Source organism: Solea solea, chromosome 9, assembly GCF_958295425.1.
Source record: "Solea solea chromosome 9, fSolSol10.1, whole genome shotgun sequence".
NCBI lineage: Eukaryota > Metazoa > Chordata > Actinopteri > Pleuronectiformes > Soleidae > Solea > Solea solea.
The window spans coordinates 25,510,982-25,529,275 of NC_081142.1; the positions used below are offsets into that span (position 1 = coordinate 25,510,982).

The 18,294-nt window shown below is 41.3% G+C and overlaps 3 protein-coding genes across 5 annotated transcripts; 1 reads left to right on the forward strand and 2 right to left on the reverse strand.

Moving 5' to 3' along the window:
• Nucleotides 1-935: 935 nt before the first annotated feature.
• Nucleotides 936-6,631, reverse strand: wdr18 (WD repeat domain 18; the record flags this gene model as incomplete). Its single annotated transcript, XM_058639441.1, is given in 8 exon segments — nt 936-1,093; nt 2,153-2,277; nt 2,396-2,460; nt 3,530-3,673; nt 4,369-4,510; nt 5,152-5,285; nt 5,364-5,474; nt 6,398-6,631. Coding segments are annotated over 8 exon segments (1,089 nt in total), but the record flags the coding sequence as incomplete, so codon positions are not given.
• Nucleotides 6,632-6,926: 295 nt separating this feature from the next.
• stx6 (syntaxin 6) lies at nt 6,927-13,231 on the reverse strand. The gene is made up of 8 exons (XM_058637469.1): nt 12,976-13,231; nt 12,494-12,663; nt 10,826-10,920; nt 10,237-10,296; nt 9,990-10,091; nt 9,763-9,869; nt 9,427-9,521; nt 6,927-8,933 (listed from the first exon to the last, which is right to left on the reverse strand). Exons 1-8 carry the CDS (start codon nt 13,008-13,010, stop codon nt 8,857-8,859), a joined length of 741 nt encoding a protein of 246 aa, XP_058493452.1. The 5' UTR covers nt 13,011-13,231; the 3' UTR covers nt 6,927-8,856.
• A 241-nt stretch (nt 13,232-13,472) lies between these two features.
• LOC131465112 (ELAV-like protein 1) lies at nt 13,473-18,273 on the forward strand. Of its 3 annotated transcripts, none has more exons than XM_058637466.1 (8): nt 13,473-13,661; nt 14,370-14,432; nt 14,525-14,587; nt 14,669-14,837; nt 16,387-16,490; nt 16,807-17,002; nt 17,094-17,319; nt 17,684-18,273. In XM_058637466.1, exons 2-8 carry the CDS (start codon nt 14,397-14,399, stop codon nt 18,000-18,002), a joined length of 1,113 nt encoding a protein of 370 aa, XP_058493449.1. In that variant the 5' UTR covers nt 13,473-13,661; nt 14,370-14,396; the 3' UTR covers nt 18,003-18,273. The 3 variants fall into 3 exon arrangements, with proteins under 3 accessions (XP_058493449.1, XP_058493450.1, XP_058493451.1); XM_058637467.1 differs by having other exon boundaries at nt 13,475-13,661; nt 16,807-16,981; XM_058637468.1 differs by having other exon boundaries at nt 13,475-13,661; nt 16,807-16,960.
• Nucleotides 18,274-18,294: the final 21 nt, after the last annotated feature.

Genomic DNA, 18,294 nt, shown 5'->3' on the forward strand with positions numbered 1-18,294 from the left:
CAGCTGGCTCACCTGACGCTTAGTCAAGCCTCAACTTGTGCACGCCCACAGGAAATAAAAAGCCCATTCTAGTCGAGGGCGAAAACTGTCAAAAATGCCAAAAAGCAAGGGAAAAGAGTGTGCAGAGATGTTCTCCGCAGTTACAGATGTTCCATGGTTACTGAGTTGGGGCTAATCTCAGCCTCTTTTGATGGAACCGAACTCTCACTCATATTAGCCAGACTTGGCCTGTTAAGCTTGGCTTTGCCTTTAGTTGACACTGACAAGTCTTTTCAAATAAAACTTATACTGACAGACATTTCAACACTGACAGTCTTTTCAAAATAAAACTAACACTGACAGATATTTCAACACTGATACTGACAGTATTTCAAATAAAATTAACACTGACATGAGTCTTTTCAAAATAAAACTAACACTGACAGACATTTCAACACTGATACTGATATTATTTCCAAAATAAAACTAACACTGACAGACATTTCAACACTGATACTGATATTATTTCCAAAATAAAACTAACACTGACATGAGTCTTTTCAAATAAAACTAACACTGACAGACATTTCAACACTGATACTGATATTATTTCCAAATAAAATTAACACTGACATGAGTCTTTTCAAAATAAAACTAACACTGACAGACATTTCAACACTGATACTGATATTATTTCCAAAATAAAATTAACACTGACATGAGTCTTTTCAAAATAAAACTAACACTGACAGACATTTCAACACTGATACTGATATTATTTCCAAAATAAAACTAACACTGACAGTCTTTTCAAAATAAAACTAACACTGACAGACATTTCAACACTGACAGTCTTTTCAAAATAAAACTAACACTAGCAGGTGTAAAACTAAGGCCTTGTGGCAGCGTCACCTACAGGACAGCATGAGGGGGCGTGGCTCCACATGCAGACTCACCTGTGTGTAGGGAGCGAGCCGCACACACACGTCTCCCGACTGTCCAGTGTCTCCGTCATGTAGGTGTCTGCTGAAGCGTGGCAGAGGGACAGTGGGACGACTGTCCGGCAGGAACATGTTTGCTGGCGCTGCCATGATGAAAGCGTTCGTCACTGGACCTAAACATGCAGACAGGAAGTCAATCCGTGTTTAGATTATTATATAATCTAGATTATATTTAATTTACCCAGGGCAGGTTGTACTCAGTTCCCTTGTAAATCGCTTTGGATAAAAGCGTCTGCTAAATGACATGTAATGTAATGTAACAACAACTTCCAGATAGTTAACTAACCGGTGAGCTGGTCAGAGAGTTAACATTAACCAGTGAGCTAGTCAGAGAGTTAACATTAACCAGTGAGCTGGTCAGAGAGTTAACCAGTGAGCTGGTCAGTGAGTTAACTGATGAGCTGGTCAGTGAGTTAACTGATGAGCTGGTCAGTGAGTTAACTGATGAGCTGGTCAGTGAGTGACGTGTCTGATGATCAATGACAACATGAGCTGAAGTAACTGATCCTGCTGAGGGTTAAAGGTTAAGGTCAGATGGGAGATTAACCAGTGACTAATCAGTGTGAAATGTGAGCCAATAACTAATTTCACACCCATTAAAGTGCACAGTACAGTGAGAAAACAGCTGAATCTACCACTGCAGATAAAGGAGGGATTAAAATCCCATGATGTGCATTTGCAGTCTGACAGCTACAAAGTCATGTTGATGGTGAGGCGCTTCTTCTTCATGATGTCAGATGAACAGCTCGTTACCAGGCTTCTGCAGAGCTTGTTGACGAGCTGACCATCTAAATCAGGTGTGCTGGAGCAGGGCAACATCTAATCAGTGTTTCCCATCCCTGAGGACCAGGGATGGGAAACAATGATTTAGGTGACTGTGTCTGTGCTCCGGTCATGGAGTTAGTACTGAACAAATATTTTAAATTAACTGATTCTAGTGATTTGATTAAGTTACATGGAAAACAACTGCTTTATAAGTCACTAGTCACTCGTTTGTGTGTGTGTCATGTTTAAAAGTCACCGCAGTTTCATGCAGCTGTGCAGTGATAACTCCACCCATGTTGAGAAGGCCGTGCCGTGCCGTGCCGTGCCGGTGGAAATACGCCACAAGTTTGTTGAACGAGATCACAAAGTCTGAGTTGGTTTATGTCATACTAACAGGCGGGGCTTACCTTTGTGTGCCAGGCAACGGATGCTTTGTTTACTCTGGATGTCCCAGAGTCGAACCGTCTCATCATGTGACCCAGAGACAAGGAGAGTCCCGTCCATAGACACCGAGAGACAAGTTACCAGGTTCCTGAAGACAAATCAAGTGATGAGCATCCACTGATTCGAAAATGATTCCTGACCTTCTGCTTGAGTCACAGAGTAAGTACTCTGAAGGTTTTCTGATGGACATGTGAACCTTGTCTCACCTGTGACCTTTGAACACCTGGTTTCCATCATTGTCGGTCTGAAAGGATTTGTCTCGACCAAGACTCTGCAGAGAAACACACCACTTAAAAACAGTCTTTGTATCTCCATCAACATCAAACTCAACTGCGCATTTCTGTCGTTGTATCTTAACAAACATATGTGAATATATTCTTATATAAAAGGATATCATTTCTTTATATAGCCTGTCCTAACTAATCCTAGTGTAACCCTTGAACTGGTCCAAACATCTCTAAATGGAACCTTTTATGTCTGAGGATCTCTGTACTAGGGCTGTGGCGATACACTAATCTCACAATATGATACACGATATTCAGCTCACGATACGATATATATTGACTTGGGTTGAATTAATGAAAACTGAAAGCATCAATTACACAATATATGGTTCTGACTGGACAGAGAGTCTACAGCTTGCAAATCCTGGACAAAATAAAATCAAAGACCTTGTGCGGGTGGTGACGTTTTAGGTGGGCTCATAGGTTGGTGGCATTCCCACTGTATTTCACATTTGTGTGCCACAGCTTGCAAACCACAATACTTTTATCCAAGTCCTCGCTCTCCTTTTTTTTTTTTTTTTTTAAACCGAAATGCTCCCACACATCTGCTTTTAAATATAAATGGTGCTGGACTTATAATACTACCCGCCATTTTTTTTAATCTCCTGGCGTAAACAGGAAGATGAACATGTCTGCGTCTGTGGGAGTATCTAGACGGGTAACTTGCTAGAAATGCTCTACAGCAGGGGTCACCAACCTTTTTGAAAGGCAAAGGGCTACCAGTTTGATACATACTTCTAAAATAGCCAATTTGCTCAATTTACCTTTAACTATATGTTATTATTAACAATTAATGATAATCAGCTATGTGAAGACACTGATCATGTTAATGATCACGGAGGATTTGAATGGGACTTAATGTATCGATACTCGCGGCTGAAAAATCGATACTTTCTGTGGAAACAAAATATCAATATATATCGCAGAATCGATATAATCGCCCAGCCCATCATCTGTAACAGATGTTCAGAGATGTTAGATTTTGATCTGTAACGTCTCCTCATGTCACCTAATGTCTCTGAAAACCTAACATCTCTCAAAGTTTGTAGGTCTCACCTGGCTGCACAGAGACACCTGGAAAATATTTCCATCACTTCCTCCACAGAACAGGAAGTACTCACAGGGGTCAAAGGTCACAGACATGATCTCCACGTCAAAGAGAATGGACAGAAGAAGCTCACCTGAGGACAACTCCCAAACCTGGACAGAGAGAGACATGTGTAAAACATGGCTGCCAAAGCAGTTGATGATCAGCTGATGTAGTTTAAAAACGCCACAGCTCATCATCTGTGATTGGCTCCATTTAAAAACCTTATAATAAGTGTGTGACGTCACCCATTATGACATCATTATGTCATATTACTCAGACTCCGCCTCCTATTAATGAAAGAGAGGACTTTACTGTTTTAAAAATGATCAATGAACATCAAACATCACAGTTACAGAACGCTGACTCAGCAGAGTTGTATTCTTCATCACAGGTCAAAGTTCAGACGCTCATCGTTTACACACTGGTTTTCTCACAGGGAATTTCAGAGAAGAGGGAGGGCCTTCAAGTTCAGTCAATGTGTTGCCTAAATCAACAGTTGCCATGGTTATTAATAGGCAGCAGGTTCAGGTTAGGCTGCCTCAATACTGGCCAACGAAACACCTCAAACATTAACTCATTCATCTACACTGAACTATAAAACACACAGAATTACATGAAACACAGTTTCAGATATTATAGAATAAGATATTTGCATTTAGAGTGAATGAAATTATTGTAGCATTTATTCTGAATGAACAGAAATAATCGCAACTATCATAATAACCATGTGTGTACTTACAGTAAATCCTGTTTATTTTTAAAGGTGTGAGTCTAACATTAAAGGAGGCGTGGTTAACCTTCTTACCTTGACCGTCTGGTCTAAGGACGCGGTAGCGACTCTGGCCTGTGTTCCCATCAAGCCACAGTGCAGGTCTGTGATTGGCAGCGAGTGACGAGACAGGACATGACGTGGTTCAGGGGTGTGGTTTGAATCCAGCTGGATCACACTGAAACATTCACCATCACAAGGTCATAGTGAGCGTATGAACAAGTATTTTAGGTCACGCTAACATTTAAACCCTGACCTGAGAGAAACAATGTGGATTCTGTACACTAGGTTAAAAGTTTATAGAAGCCACACCCACTCACCAGGACATGGTTTGAGAGGGAACTTTGTAGACTCTTTTACACCTGACATTAGAATGTGTTTTCTGTGATTACAAATACAGATGTAAATACACCCGAGGACGGATTGTCAAACCACTGAGCAGAAACACGCTGGTGTCTCCAAGCACAGTTAACGTGACAGCGGAGACAAAACTGCACAGTCTTCGGGTTGGCGCTCGTCAAACATGACGTCTTCTCATGCTTCAAAAAGTGATGAGGACTTTATACAACAATGTGACGAATGCTGCTGTTGTTGACATGTCAGTGCACAGAGGGGGCGGGGACTGTGATCGGATCATGATGTGGACATTGGAGACACATGTTAGTACAGGTGTAAACATGTGGTGAAGCGCCCGAGCACAGGAAACCATACACTGCGGTGGAACGCCCTCGAGAACGCGTGAACATACAGGGACAGTTTGTAATGCAGGTGTAGAGGAGGAAACTGTGGTGGGACGTCAGGTGGGTTCAGGTTTGTTACCTGCACAGACTCCACACCAGAGCCAGGTTGTCTTTTCCTCCAGAAACAAAATGGCTGCTGTCGTCTGTGAACTTCAGACAGGTGACGTCCTGATAGTGACGACTGAGCACAGACAGCAGCTTACCTGTGGACACCTGAAGCAACCACACAGACACATTGTTAACTCTTTACAGGACACAAGGTGTAGAACAAGGTCTCTGACAATGACTCACCTCCCACAGGTAAACCGCCTCAGCGACTCCAGCTGCGAGGAAAACGCCATCAGGTGAAGAGGTCAGACAGGTGACCACACCTGGACACACGATCTTCTGCTGCAGCTGGTCCTGAAACACAAAAGCCGTGTGTCATTTAAGGGTCTGGATCCTGTGAAGTGTGCCGTTGAGAGAGTTGATGACTCAGGGGGAGACAGATGTCCTGTGCTGCTGAAATTAGATGCTCCCTGTCAGGCTGTAATCAAGAGGCTGAACGCTGGCCTCAGTTTTCCTGCCGCTCAAAGTCTGACTGTTGATTTAAGCTCTAATCAATAAAACATCCCATAAATCTGATGTAAAATAAAGACATTTAAAATATAGTTTGTTTAAACAGTTGTCGAAATAATACAAGTCTACATATTTAGTTTTATTTATTAATTATTGTGTGATAAAGTTAATATTATTTTTGTAAATATTTCATGTAATAGTGGAGTAAATGTGATGTGTCTCACAATGAGAGAGAAACATGGACCTGGAATATGATTTAAATTTGAACAGAAATAAAATTTTATTTCTACAACAATAGTTTAACAACAATATCTAAATATCGGGACAAAGGTCAAATAAACCTGCTGAAGCTTCTTCTCTTTAATAAAGTTTTACTTTTACCAAAAAAAAGCCTCTGCCGCTGGTGTGCAAAGATTTCTGGGAAGGACACAAATGTCTCCTTCAAAAGCCGGCAAACGTGGATTCCCCTGTCCACCTGTCCGTCCTCACAGACAGATCTACTGTCCACCTGTGGCTCTTCCTGAGGTTTCTCCCAAGGATTTTTGTGTTGTTTGTCCTCACTCAATGTGAGGGTCTAAAGACAGAAGGTCTAAGGACAGTGGGTGTGTCTGCTTTGTTGACTCGATGTTTCCCACAGACAGTGAATGCAGCAGATTTTACACGTAATAAATCAAAGACATTTCACACGACAGCTGACGCTTTACAGAAGACAAACATAACAACACACCACGTGAACGCGCTCGTACACCTGGTGAACGGGCTCGTACCTTCCTCTGAATCTCCCACACGTTGATGAAGTTCTTGGCGAGCTGAGCTGAAAGCACAAAGTGTCCACGCAGCGCGGTGAGTGTCCGCGTGGAACTGTTTCCTCCGCGGTAAGAGAGCAGACTGGAGCCGCTGTGGAGGTCGAACACGGTGATGTTCCACAGCTGAGAACCAGAGTCACTGGTCACGATCACTTCCACCGGAGCCGCCATCTTCTCTTTAAAACACTGCCGATGTAACATCATATCCGGTTTCCGGCCCCGCTGCATTGTGGGAGATGTGGTAGGATGAAGCGGCGCAATTTAAAGTCAATAATAACAATATTCTATTCTTATGTTGTTGATTTTTTAAATATGTGTGAATAAAGTTTCAATTGAATGTCAGTACAACGCTTATTCTTTTTTTATTTACAAACAAAAGAAGAAGCTCCTTTGATGACGTCATCAGACAAGCCACGTCAATAAAATGAAAAAAAGAATATTTATGTGTTTATTTGCTTTGTTTTGTTCAGACAAATAACAAGAGTGAAAGTTAATGTTTTGAAGATTCTGGTTTTATTTTCTTCAGAGGACAAACTGTGATGGATTATGTTTCTTACTGTATTTATGTTTCTGATGTATGAACTTTAAATGTAAATAAGATCACAATCGTACCGTAAACACAAACAAACGTCCTCCTGATGTCTCAGCTGAAGAGCTGTTCACACCTGACCTTACCCATCTTATCACATGACTGATCACATTCAAAGGTTTGAGGACATGTTTGAGGACTGAGCATGAACCAATCATGAAACAATCTGTCCTCAGGCAGGACGATTAGCGCGTCCGCCTCCTCAGCTGACGTCCTCTGACCTGCAGCAGTTTCACTATTGTATACACTAATCAGAGACAATATGTTCGTTTATTTGTAGCCAACGTCACAATATTTGGTCTAATCTTCATAATTTATTTTTCTCATGGTAACAATGTCATGTTACAGCAGCGGAACACACACACACACACACACGCACACACAGATGTGATCATGTGACCACAGGAGATAAGCGTTAACGTTAGGTGTGAACAGTCTTACTGAGACCAGATCTTAACACCAGATCTGAACGGAGCCTAAAATACAAGTTCACAAATGAACAGAGACCAATAATCCATAAACAAGAAGTAAACAACAAAACAAACACTAAGATTTTCAGTCAATTTAAGTCAATAAAAACAAAATAACAACACAAATATGTAGTGTTTACAAAGTCAACTAACCAGGATTAAACAGTTTAACTTTTCACTGATTGTAATAATCAGTGAAAAGTTAAACTACTACTAAATTCAAGTTAAACTGGAGTGAAGTGAGTTAAACTGTGATAAAGATTCAACTAGTATATAATATAAATTTAAATGTTTAAAAGTCAAGTTAAACCAGATTTAAACTAGTGCATAACTAAAGTTAAACATTTTAAAACTTAATCAGCAGAGTCCAGAAGGGTCAAGGAGAGCCCAGCCGAGTCTAGAAGAGTCCAGATGGATCTAGGAAAGTCCAGCTGAGTCTATTAGAGTTCAGAGGGGTCTAGGAGAGTCCAGCTGAGTCCAGAAGGGTCTAGGACAGTCAAGCTGAGTCCAGGGTCCAGTTGAGTCCAATGGCCCTTTTCCACTATAGACCCGCCTCGCCTCGGCACGGCACAACACGGCACAGTTTAGGTTACATCTCCACTACAAAAAAAGTACCTATTCAACGTGGGCGGAGTCGTCACTGCATGGCTGTGTGAAATTGCGGTGACTTCGTTTTACACGCAACACATACACACACACAAATGAGTGATAGTGACTTGTAAAGCAGTTGTTTGTTGTTTGTATTTGTTCAGCACTTCCTCCATGACTGGAGCAGAGACTCCACCTGACATAGTCACTGGACTGAAATGCAGCAGCAGGGTTTGTGATGCCGGTCGCTGGTCGCGATCAGCAGTGCTGTCGCTAAATACACCAGACTCCTCTGTTAAATATTGAGATTTTAGACATTTCCCTGGTAATTGTTGGAGATTAAGCCACGTTTCTAGGATTGCTAAATTGTTTTAACTGATCTACAGTTCGGCATTGTTCGGTTTGATTTCTGTGTCAGACGTCTCTGACCAATCAGTGGCCGGCAGTCTGGCGACGTCACGCGTAGTACCTACTCACCGTGCTTGGAACCTCGCCAGAGCAGGTACTAAAAAAATGCTAGTGGAAGCGCAACTTAACCGTGCCGTGGCAAGGCGAAGCGAGTAGAGCCGGTGGAAACTCGCCACAAGAGGGTCCAGCTGAGTCCAGCTGAGTCTAGGAGGGTCCAGCAGAGTCCAGAAGAGTCCAAAAGGGTCTAGGAGAGTCCAGCTGAATGCTGTGATGTGTAATACTGTACTTTATGAACACAATATGAAAGCCAGAGGAAACTCATAGAGATCAGAGTTCAGTCGAGTCTGTTTGGTTGTGATCATCATTCAGAGGATGAAGAAGAGAAGGAGGACGATGAAGAGGATGACGAGCAACACACCGATGGCGCACCATTGACGCCGATCTGTAAAAACACAGAGAGGTTATAACAGTGAATGATACATCACTAACTATAACTATAACTAACACAAGTCAGCAGATGTTTCTATCACACATTAAAGCTACTGAACGACTGTGTTTAGGACTGTACAAAAACTACAACTGTAACTATTACTAACTATACCTATTACTAATATTAACCAAACTTGTAACCAATATGAACTATGCATGTAACCATTACTAACTATACCTGTAACTATTACAAACTATACCTGTAACTAATAATAACTATACCTGTAACCAATACTAACTAAACCTGTACCTAATACTAACTATACCTGTAACTATTACTAATTAAACCTGGAACTAATACTAATTAACCCTGTAACTAATACTAACTATACCTGTTACTAATTCTAATTAAGGTAAACTATCAATGTCTCCTGAAAATGTGTAGCAGGTTACAATTGGGTAAAAATGAAGAAACGAATGAATGAATGAATGAATGAACAGATTACCACTGGTCATGTGAGACACTTTGGCCAGTTTCTTCATAACATTGTCCAGTCTAGAATGAGTGTTGTCCATCTCATGACTGAAGTCGTCCAACATCCTGCAGAGACAAAACATGGACAAATTGAAACTGGGATTATACTCTGGTTCAACCTGGATTTAGTCTCAGGTTTAAACTGGGATTACACTCTGGTTTCACCTGGATTTAGACTCAGGTTTAAAATTGGCGTATACTCTGGTTTAACCTGGATCTAGACTCAGGTTTAAACTGGGATTAAACCACACACGTCACAGCGGCTCATCATGTGACCTATGATGTAACTAATAAACATTCGTCTTACACAGACTGTTCGTCCAGCTCCAGGCCAATCCGCTCCGACATATTCTTCAGAACTCCAATTGTTCCTGACACGAGCTCCAGCTGCTCATCCTGCTGGTCTGCTATCATCTGACACACACAAACACAGACATACACACACACACACACACACAGAGACACACACACGTTACATCATCATGGTGAAATGACATCATCAATCAGCAGCTCTGTGATTGGCTGTCTCTTCACCTGCTGCTGAACGTTCTGCTCCTCGATGAAGTGAGAGTTGGCGTTTTGCAGCTGTTGATCCAGACGGATGAATTTATCAGCACCAGGTCGCCATGACGGTCCCTGATCAATGTGAGAACAACACAAACAATGACCATGTTTATACACATAATAATAATGATAATAATAATAATAATAATAACATTTTAAAATATGTGTCAACATACATTAAAACATACTTGTTTACTTGGCCAGAGGGGGTATTTACCTGTTTGTTATTTCTGTCCAATGACGAAGCTGCTGGACTCGACATCTGCTCTTTCATTTCCTACAACACACACAAGGAGCAGCCAATCATATTACATGAAGCAGCATATTACATGGAGCAACCAATCATATAACAAGGAGCAGCCAATCAGATTACAACGAGCAGCATATTACATGGAGCAGCCAATCATATTACAAGGAGCAGCCAATCAGATTACAAGGAGCAGCATATTACAAGGAGCAGCCAATCAGATTACAGGGAGGAGACAGATCAGATTAACAGACACAAGGAGCAGCCAATCGGATTAATAGACACAAGGAGCAGCTAATCAGATTACACACAAAAGGAGCAGCCAATCAGATTACACACACACAAGTAGCAACGATTCAGATTACAAGGAGCAGCGAATCAGATTACAAGGAGGAGACAGATCCGATTAACAGACACAAGGAGCAGCCAATCAGATTACACACACAAGGAGCAGCCAATGAGATTACAAGGAGCAGCAGATTACAAAGAGCATTCAATCAGATTAACAGTCAGTGGAGGAGATAATCACATTAACAGACAGAGGTTATAATCAGATTACCTGCAGTGTCTGTCTGGTGACAGTGATGAAGGCTTTTCTCTTTGAAAGCTCGGCAGCGTTCAGATTAAACTTCCTGGGGTTTGACTCAACGATGCGTTCACTGACTGTTAAGAAAAACAAGGTCCCGACCTCTGACCATTCAAACCATTATTCATCGATTTGAACTTTTGAGCATTTTAAAAAAAGTGACTTTGAATTTATCTTAAAATAATTATACATATATATATATATATCTATACATATATATATACACATACACATACATATATATACATATACATACAGTATATACATATATATGTACACACAGCAAGAAACCTAATAAATTGAAGAGACACTTGGAGACCATTCACCCGAGTTACGTCGGTAAGCCACCGGAGTTAATGAAACTTTATGAAAACCAAAAGCAGGAAAGTGGTTTAAAACAAACTGCCGGTGTAAACAACAAAGCAAAAATGATTGATATTGTTAAAGTATTTGTTGTTATCAAAATGTATTCATTGTTTAAGAAATGCACATTTCATATTTTTAATTGAAAATTAATTTCTCAGGAAGCAATATTGAGGTTATTTGTATTACCAAGGCAAAAATGTTATTTGCACAGCAAATTACTTAAAGAAGAGTGAAACATTTGTTCAAATACTTCTTTCAATAAATCTTATACTTGACACATTGTTAAAATGAGGCCCAACAGAAAAGGTTTGAGAACCATTGCTCTAACCGCTGCCATTTCTTCTCTTCTCATGATTAACAGCTCCATGTTGACCAGTTATTTATATGTTTATATGTCAATATGTTAATATGTTAATATGTTTACATGTTTATATGTTTATCTATGTGTGTATAATATGTATATATTTCTTCTGGAGCCAGGTCATGTGTGTAAATGAGAACTGGTTCTCAAACATTTTATCTGGTAAAATAAAGGTAAAATAAAAAGAATTGATATTCCTGATGTGACGTTTTTGTTTCCGACTATATCACAGTTTCAGCAGCAACATGAAGACTACTGTCCATGAGGCACACTCAGCCGTGGCTGCTCTCTGCAGATCAATAGGCTCATAAATACCTGTAAATATAACGTGTGTTTGTATGAAACAATACCAGAAATCAAACAGTTACAGGATGTAACATTAGATAAAGAACAAAAAGTGTTGTATTTAATTTATACTCACACCTGTTGATAATGTAACAATTATTATTCAAAATTCATAAACTAAAGACAACTTTTACATCCGTGGAATATTGAGGGAGCACTGGTGACGCGGTGGTGACAGTGGCGTGCGCTCACAGTGTGTGTCTGTGTGTGTGTGTGTGTGTTATTATGGTCTGGATCAGTGGTCAACAATGTGGTGCCCATAAGAACCTGGTAACAGGTGCCAGCAGGCCCACTTCACGTCACTTGTATACAATGATATTTTACTCACTGATATCATTTATAAAAATGTAATAATCGTTAAGCACTGGAATTAATGTATATGCAATTGAATGCATAATATTCATAATTGAAATGGTAAATTGCATAAAATGTTAATATGGTAGCCCTCCGTATTATTCACTACCCTTCAGGTAGCTCTCGGTCTCAAAAAGGTTGGTGACCCCTAGTCTAGATTATCCTAATCCTAATCGAAGATTATATGAAGTGCGCAGTTCCAGATGAAAGGATATTGACGGTCTCGTCCAAATCTTCTAAATCCCACTCGATGGAGCGCAGACTGTTCCTCAGCTCATTGGTTGTCCAGTCCATTTCCTGTGTGGAGGCTCCGCCCCCCTCCTGCAGCAGCTCCCTCCATCTGTGATGAAGACTCTGTGCTGCGTTCACTGCCTTCTCCACCTCCCTGTCAAACACCACTGTTGTCATGGAAACCACAGAGCTTCACCTTGTACATGTCACACATATGGTTACATGTTACCACAGTAACACAGTCATCATATGTTGTTGATGTTGTTGTTGTTATGGTAACAACAGTTACCTGTTCTAAGTCATCCTCACTGTGTAAACACCTATGTTTGTTCAAATCAAAGGTTAATAAAGTTTTCATGTTTAAACTTCATGAAGTCACAGTCAGCCGTAGCTTTAGTGTGTTAGCTTTAACAGCTATCAGCTAGCACTAGCTTTAGCCCAAAACCTGTTAGCACATTATTCTGACCCTTTGACGACGAAGAACGGATCTTCCATTGACATGGTTCTGGTCCTGGTTCCAGTTCTGGTTCTGGTGCTGGTTCCAGTTCTGGTCCTCGTCCTGGTCCCGGGCCTGGATCAGACTCCACGCGCGTACATGTTTGACACAGATTCTATTGTTTCTACGTGAAGAGTTGTTTCTGCTTTGTTTACATCAGACGCGGCTTCCGCAGCGGAAGTCAGCGCTGACGTCACCAGCATGTGCTCCCGAGTCCCAACGTATCGGAACAAAATACTTTACAAACGTTCCTTCCGCGCGCACACACACACGCCCACAATTACGCACACATCCAAGAATACACTCGATAATAAGAAAACAGTTCTCTCTTTAAAAAAAAAATCGTTCTTTCTCGATAACTCGCTGAAATCTGAGGTCACATGATCAACTGTAAAAAAAAAAAAATAAAAAAAAATAGAATGTAATGTCAACTCCATCTCCATGGGGGCAGCACTGCACAAAACGGTTCATAGTCTCGGAAACGAGGACAACGTAAAGATCGTGCGAGACTTGAGTCAGTGCGCGTGAGTTAGTTTCCTTTGTGAGGAGCTGGGAGCGGCTAACGGCTAATAACGATTAATCTTCATCTTAGAATCAGCGCGAACATCCACCGACTGTAAACGACACATTTGAGTGACGCCCCGACACATTTTCGGGTAAGACTGTCGACGAGTGTTAGCGTTTGTTGGCACCGTTAGCCACGTAGCCTCGGCTGCGGCCACGCGGCTAACATGCAGCTAACGTTAGCGCGCTGTTAGAGCGCGGTTAACGCGCTGTAGACGCTTAATCTTTATTATTTCATATTTTCGTAAAATTATCAGATCTTGTGTTTACGCTACTGGGTCTAAAGGATCCAGACCGGTCTGATCCGGATCAGTCCTGGATGCGTTTTTTCGTTTTATCTGTAAAACTCCCACACTAAACCCCATAGAGGAAATAAGTGATTTTAACTTCGCAGCACACAGGAGTTGCTGATCCACTGCTGCCTCCGCCTCTATCACTAAGTTTAAATGTTTTATTTTGTCACTTAAGTGTTTGAAATCCTTTGTTCAGATTGACCTTAGTTACATGAAGTGACCACACGAGGCAGCAGAGGACCAGAAGCTCCTGTGTCCCCGTGAGCTTAAATCACTGTGGGGTTTGGTGTGGGAGAGTGAGTGGTTTACAAAAGTCTTAACAGTGAGATAAAGACGTGAACATGTGACGTAGATATCGTAGACTTAAATTGACGTAGATTTTATTAACAGAGTCTTTTATGAAATTAAAACAAATGCGTGAACCTGATCCTTATATCTACTAATTTATTGATCTGTTGATCAAAGTTGAATTGTATTGATCACATGTCACCGCCTCTTCTTTTTCAGACACAGTGAACTTCCTGAGTGGTTTCCATGGCGCTGAGAAGAGGACACATCAGGTACCTGAAGGTGAGTTGATAAGTAACTTTGAATGGATCAGTAACACACACATACACTCTTCACCTCAGATGATTTAAAGCCCCGCCTCCTCTTTGTCTCAGGTGTGCGAGGTTCAGTCGTCACAGAGTGACGTCAGAGATGCTCAGCATGCGTCCAAAGGAACGGTGAGTGCAACACTCTCACTGGCTGCTGTAGTGTGCTGATGATGTCATAATGTTACCTGATGATGTCATAATTTTGCTCAGGATTTGTACAACAACGGCTTCAGTGAGCAGATGATGGAGGACGAAGACGCAAGGACAAACCTGATCGTGAACTACCTGCCGCAGAGCATGAGTCAGGACGAACTGCGAAGTCTGTTCAGCAGCGTCGGTGAAGTTGAGTCGGCAAAACTCATCCGCGACAAAGTGGCAGGTAAGTCCCGCCCCCTGTACTGCACTGTAGTACCACTGCAGTACCACTGCAGTGGTACTACAGTGCGTAAAATATGACAGCAAAAGTGTGGCTCAGTTCTGCTTCTGTACCACTGTGTACCACTAGGTGTAGTACTGACTGTGTACTCTCTGTATTGTAGAGTTTATTTTTATAAATCCTACTCATTACTGCTGTTGAACTGTGGTTCTGATACTTGACAGTATTTATACTGTGGTACTTGATAGAATTTATGCTGTGATACCTGATAGTATTTATACTGTAGTACTTGTTGTACTGTAGTATTAGCAGTATAAGTACAGTGTACATTTCTTGTTTGTATTTTGTTTTTTGGGTTTCTTCTTTGATGATCAGCTGATTTTTGTTCATATTTTTTCTTTGTTTTTAATGAATTCTACTGTTTTTTTCTTTTAAAAGGTGATTCTGTGATTTTTCTCTGAAAGAATTTTTTTCTGGACTGTTTTACTTTTCAGTTACTATGACGACACAGATCAATGATGATCTTAACTACGATGAGAAACACTGTTTTTGTTTTACAGTCACTTTGAATATGTGATGAGTCGTAGTTATTGATTTTCTTCCTGTCTTTGTTTTGAATGTAGAAAATGTTTTGTAACGTTTTGATGATGAAATATATGAAGATATTTTAGTTCTGATCAAACCCAGGAAACGCTTGGACTCAATCAGCTGATCGATAAGTGAGTGAACAATGTCTGTAACAGGAGGTCTCACTCAGTGACAGGAGGCAGTCTCACTCAGTGAGTCTCACTCTGTGACATGAGGACGTCTCACTCAATGAGTCTCACTCTGTGACGGGAGGCAGTCTCACTCAGTGAGTCTCACTCTGTGACAGGAGGCGGTCTCACTCGGTGACATGATGTCTCACTCTCTCGCCTCTCTGATAGGTTGTTGCGTGAACACATTTTAATTTGATCAGAAAATGAAAGCGTGTGTTTTCCTCTGAATACGATGAATGGAAACATTTGGTTTTCTGGGTTTGATCAGAACAGTGTTTTTTTTAGTGATGTCACAGATCAATAATCACGTCACGGATTTGAGTCACTTTTTTTTATTTTTTAGATCAGTAAATAAAGACATTCCAGTGAAATTGACGAGTAATTAAACTAAATTAAATCTTAAAATCATCAGATCTTCACAAACGCATAAAGAAATTAATCCATACAAATGTGATTTTAAAAAACAAACAATATAATTTTTTACACAAAATTAACCACTTTATTTTTTCCTTGTCTAAAAAAAAAAGACAACAAAACTATGTAACTTTATTAACAAAGTTACAAACACTCAGCTGTGTGTGAGACAGTGGAATATGGCTATGTTAGCCTAGCCAACAAGCTAAATGCTAAGTTGCGATCTTGTAAAAATTTGCGTTGGTCGTGTCGCTTGGCGTTCCGTTGTGATAAAGTGAAGTGTGACATCACTATGTTTTTTTGTGGCGTGGACGCCGGTGTGTGCGTCTGCTGTTGTTTTATTTTGTTGTTGTTTTTTTTTTTTGTTTGTGTTTCTCTAGGCCACAGTTTAGGTTACGGCTTTGTTAACTTTGTTAACCATATTGATGCCGAGCGAGCGATCAATACGCTCAATGGTCTGAGGCTACAGTCTAAAACCATCAAGGTAAAGTGTTTCAGTGTGTCCTGTCTCACCTCACACATGTCTTATGTTCTCCGGACAGTAGAGGGCACTGTACTGTCCCAGGATGAAGGTATTATCCACTGTGACCTGTCTTTTATTTTCAAACACTGATGCTTTTATTTTCAAAGCCTGTTTTTGTTTTTTGATAAAGAACTGTTTTTATTTTTGACACATTTAAATGTCTGGATCAAATTTTATTGTTATTGGGGTTTTTTTTTTCTATGTTTGTTTTTTCTTACGATCTTTGTGTCACGATGGCACTGGTGTCTCACTCACATGTGACCTTTGACCTGTGCAGGTGTCGTTCGCACGGCCGAGCTCTGACACAATCAAAGATGCAAACTTGTACATCAGCGGTTTGCCCCGAACTCTGAGTCAACCCGAACTCGAGGACATGTTCGCTCGTTTCGGACGCATCATTAACTCCCGAGTGCTGGTGGACCAGGCCTCAGGTCAGTCAGGTGACCTCTCAGGTCAGTCGTGTGACCTCTCAGGTCAGTCATGTGATTTCTCAGGTGACCCAGTGGGTGACCAATTGTCACCCTCCGGTTCCCACTCTCACTTGTCATCTCATTGGCTCTTCAGGTTTGTCCAGAGGCGTGGCCTTTATTCGCTTTGATAAGCGAGCCGAAGCTGAAGAAGCCATCAAGCACCTGAACGGGAACACGCCCCCCGGCAGCTCCGAGCCAATCACGGTCAAGTTCGCTGCGAATCCTAACCAGGGCCGGAACTCGCAGTCCACGTCACCGATGTACCAAGGCCAATCACGGCGCTTCGGAGGACCGGTTCATCACCAGGCGCAGAGGTTCAGGTGCGCTATGCTCGCCACAATCACTTCCTGTTGACCTTTCACAATAAGAGTCAGGCTTGACTAATCCTGACTGGTCTGTTATCCTGAGTAATGTTCATGTTAATTAACCAACGTTTTCTAACCTGTTCAAATATCGTCAAAAGGACTTCAGTTATTGTGTTTGTGTGCGTGTTTCGTGAATGAGTGAAAATGGCAGTGACTTATTTGTCATTAGTTTAGTTAGTTGCTAGTTTCTTCTATCTTTAAATTTAGAAAAGGCAACATTATGTCTTTGTTTTGTTTTTTTAATCATAGTCCATGTATTTGACTTGATCCTGGACCAATAATCCTGAGTCTCTTTCATCGTCTTCCATCTTGGTTCCAGGTTTTCTCCGATGAGTGTGGACCATATGAGCGGAGGGGGCGGAGTCTCAGGGGGCTCATCCTCCGGTTGGTGCATCTTCATCTATAATCTGGGTCAGGATGCAGACGAGGCCATCCTGTGGCAGATGTTCGGGCCATTCGGCGCCGTCATCAACGTGAAGGTGATCCGAGATTTCAACACAAACAAGTGCAAAGGTTTCGGCTTCGTCACGATGGCGAACTACGAAGAAGCCGCCATGGCGATCCACAGCCTTAACGGCTACCGACTGGGGGACAAGGTCCTGCAGGTGTCTTTCAAGACCAGCAAGGGACATAAGTAGATGGGGGGGGGGGGAGCATCTAAACCAATAGCTTTTTTTTTTTTCTTTTTTTTTTCTGCATGCTCAGTTCCTATGACATCGCGTAAATAAAATAATGGCCGTGAGGTCAAGGGGTCACAGTTTTTGTTCATGTGTTAGGAGATTGACAGCTGCCTGGGCCAGTAAGCATGCAGTGGGTGGGGCCTTAGGTTTTATGTCCTGGTTTTACTGTGTCATGTGATTTTATTTTTGTATTTCAGTTTGTTCAGTAATAAACATTTGTTTATTGTGACAGTTAGTTTGCTTTAATGTG

Excerpts from the sequence above, each read along its gene's own strand:
- stx6 (XM_058637469.1), bottom strand. The coding sequence starts at position 13,010 with ATGTCAATGGAAGATCCGTTCTTCGTCGTCAAAGG. Across the intron at positions 12,664-12,975 it reads CCGTTCTTCGTCGTCAAAGG|GGAGGTGGAGAAGGCAGTGA; the intron begins GTCAGAATAATG and ends GGTGTTTGACAG. Across the intron at positions 10,921-12,493 it reads AGATTTGGACGAGACCGTCA|GCATCGTTGAGTCAAACCCC; the intron begins ATATCCTTTCAT and ends CAGTCAGTGAAC.
- LOC131465112 (XM_058637466.1), top strand. The coding sequence starts at position 14,397 with ATGGCGCTGAGAAGAGGACACATCAGGTACCTGAAG. Across the intron at positions 14,433-14,524 it reads GACACATCAGGTACCTGAAG|GTGTGCGAGGTTCAGTCGTC; the intron begins GTGAGTTGATAA and ends TCTTTGTCTCAG. Across the intron at positions 16,491-16,806 it reads TACAGTCTAAAACCATCAAG|GTGTCGTTCGCACGGCCGAG; the intron begins GTAAAGTGTTTC and ends TGACCTGTGCAG.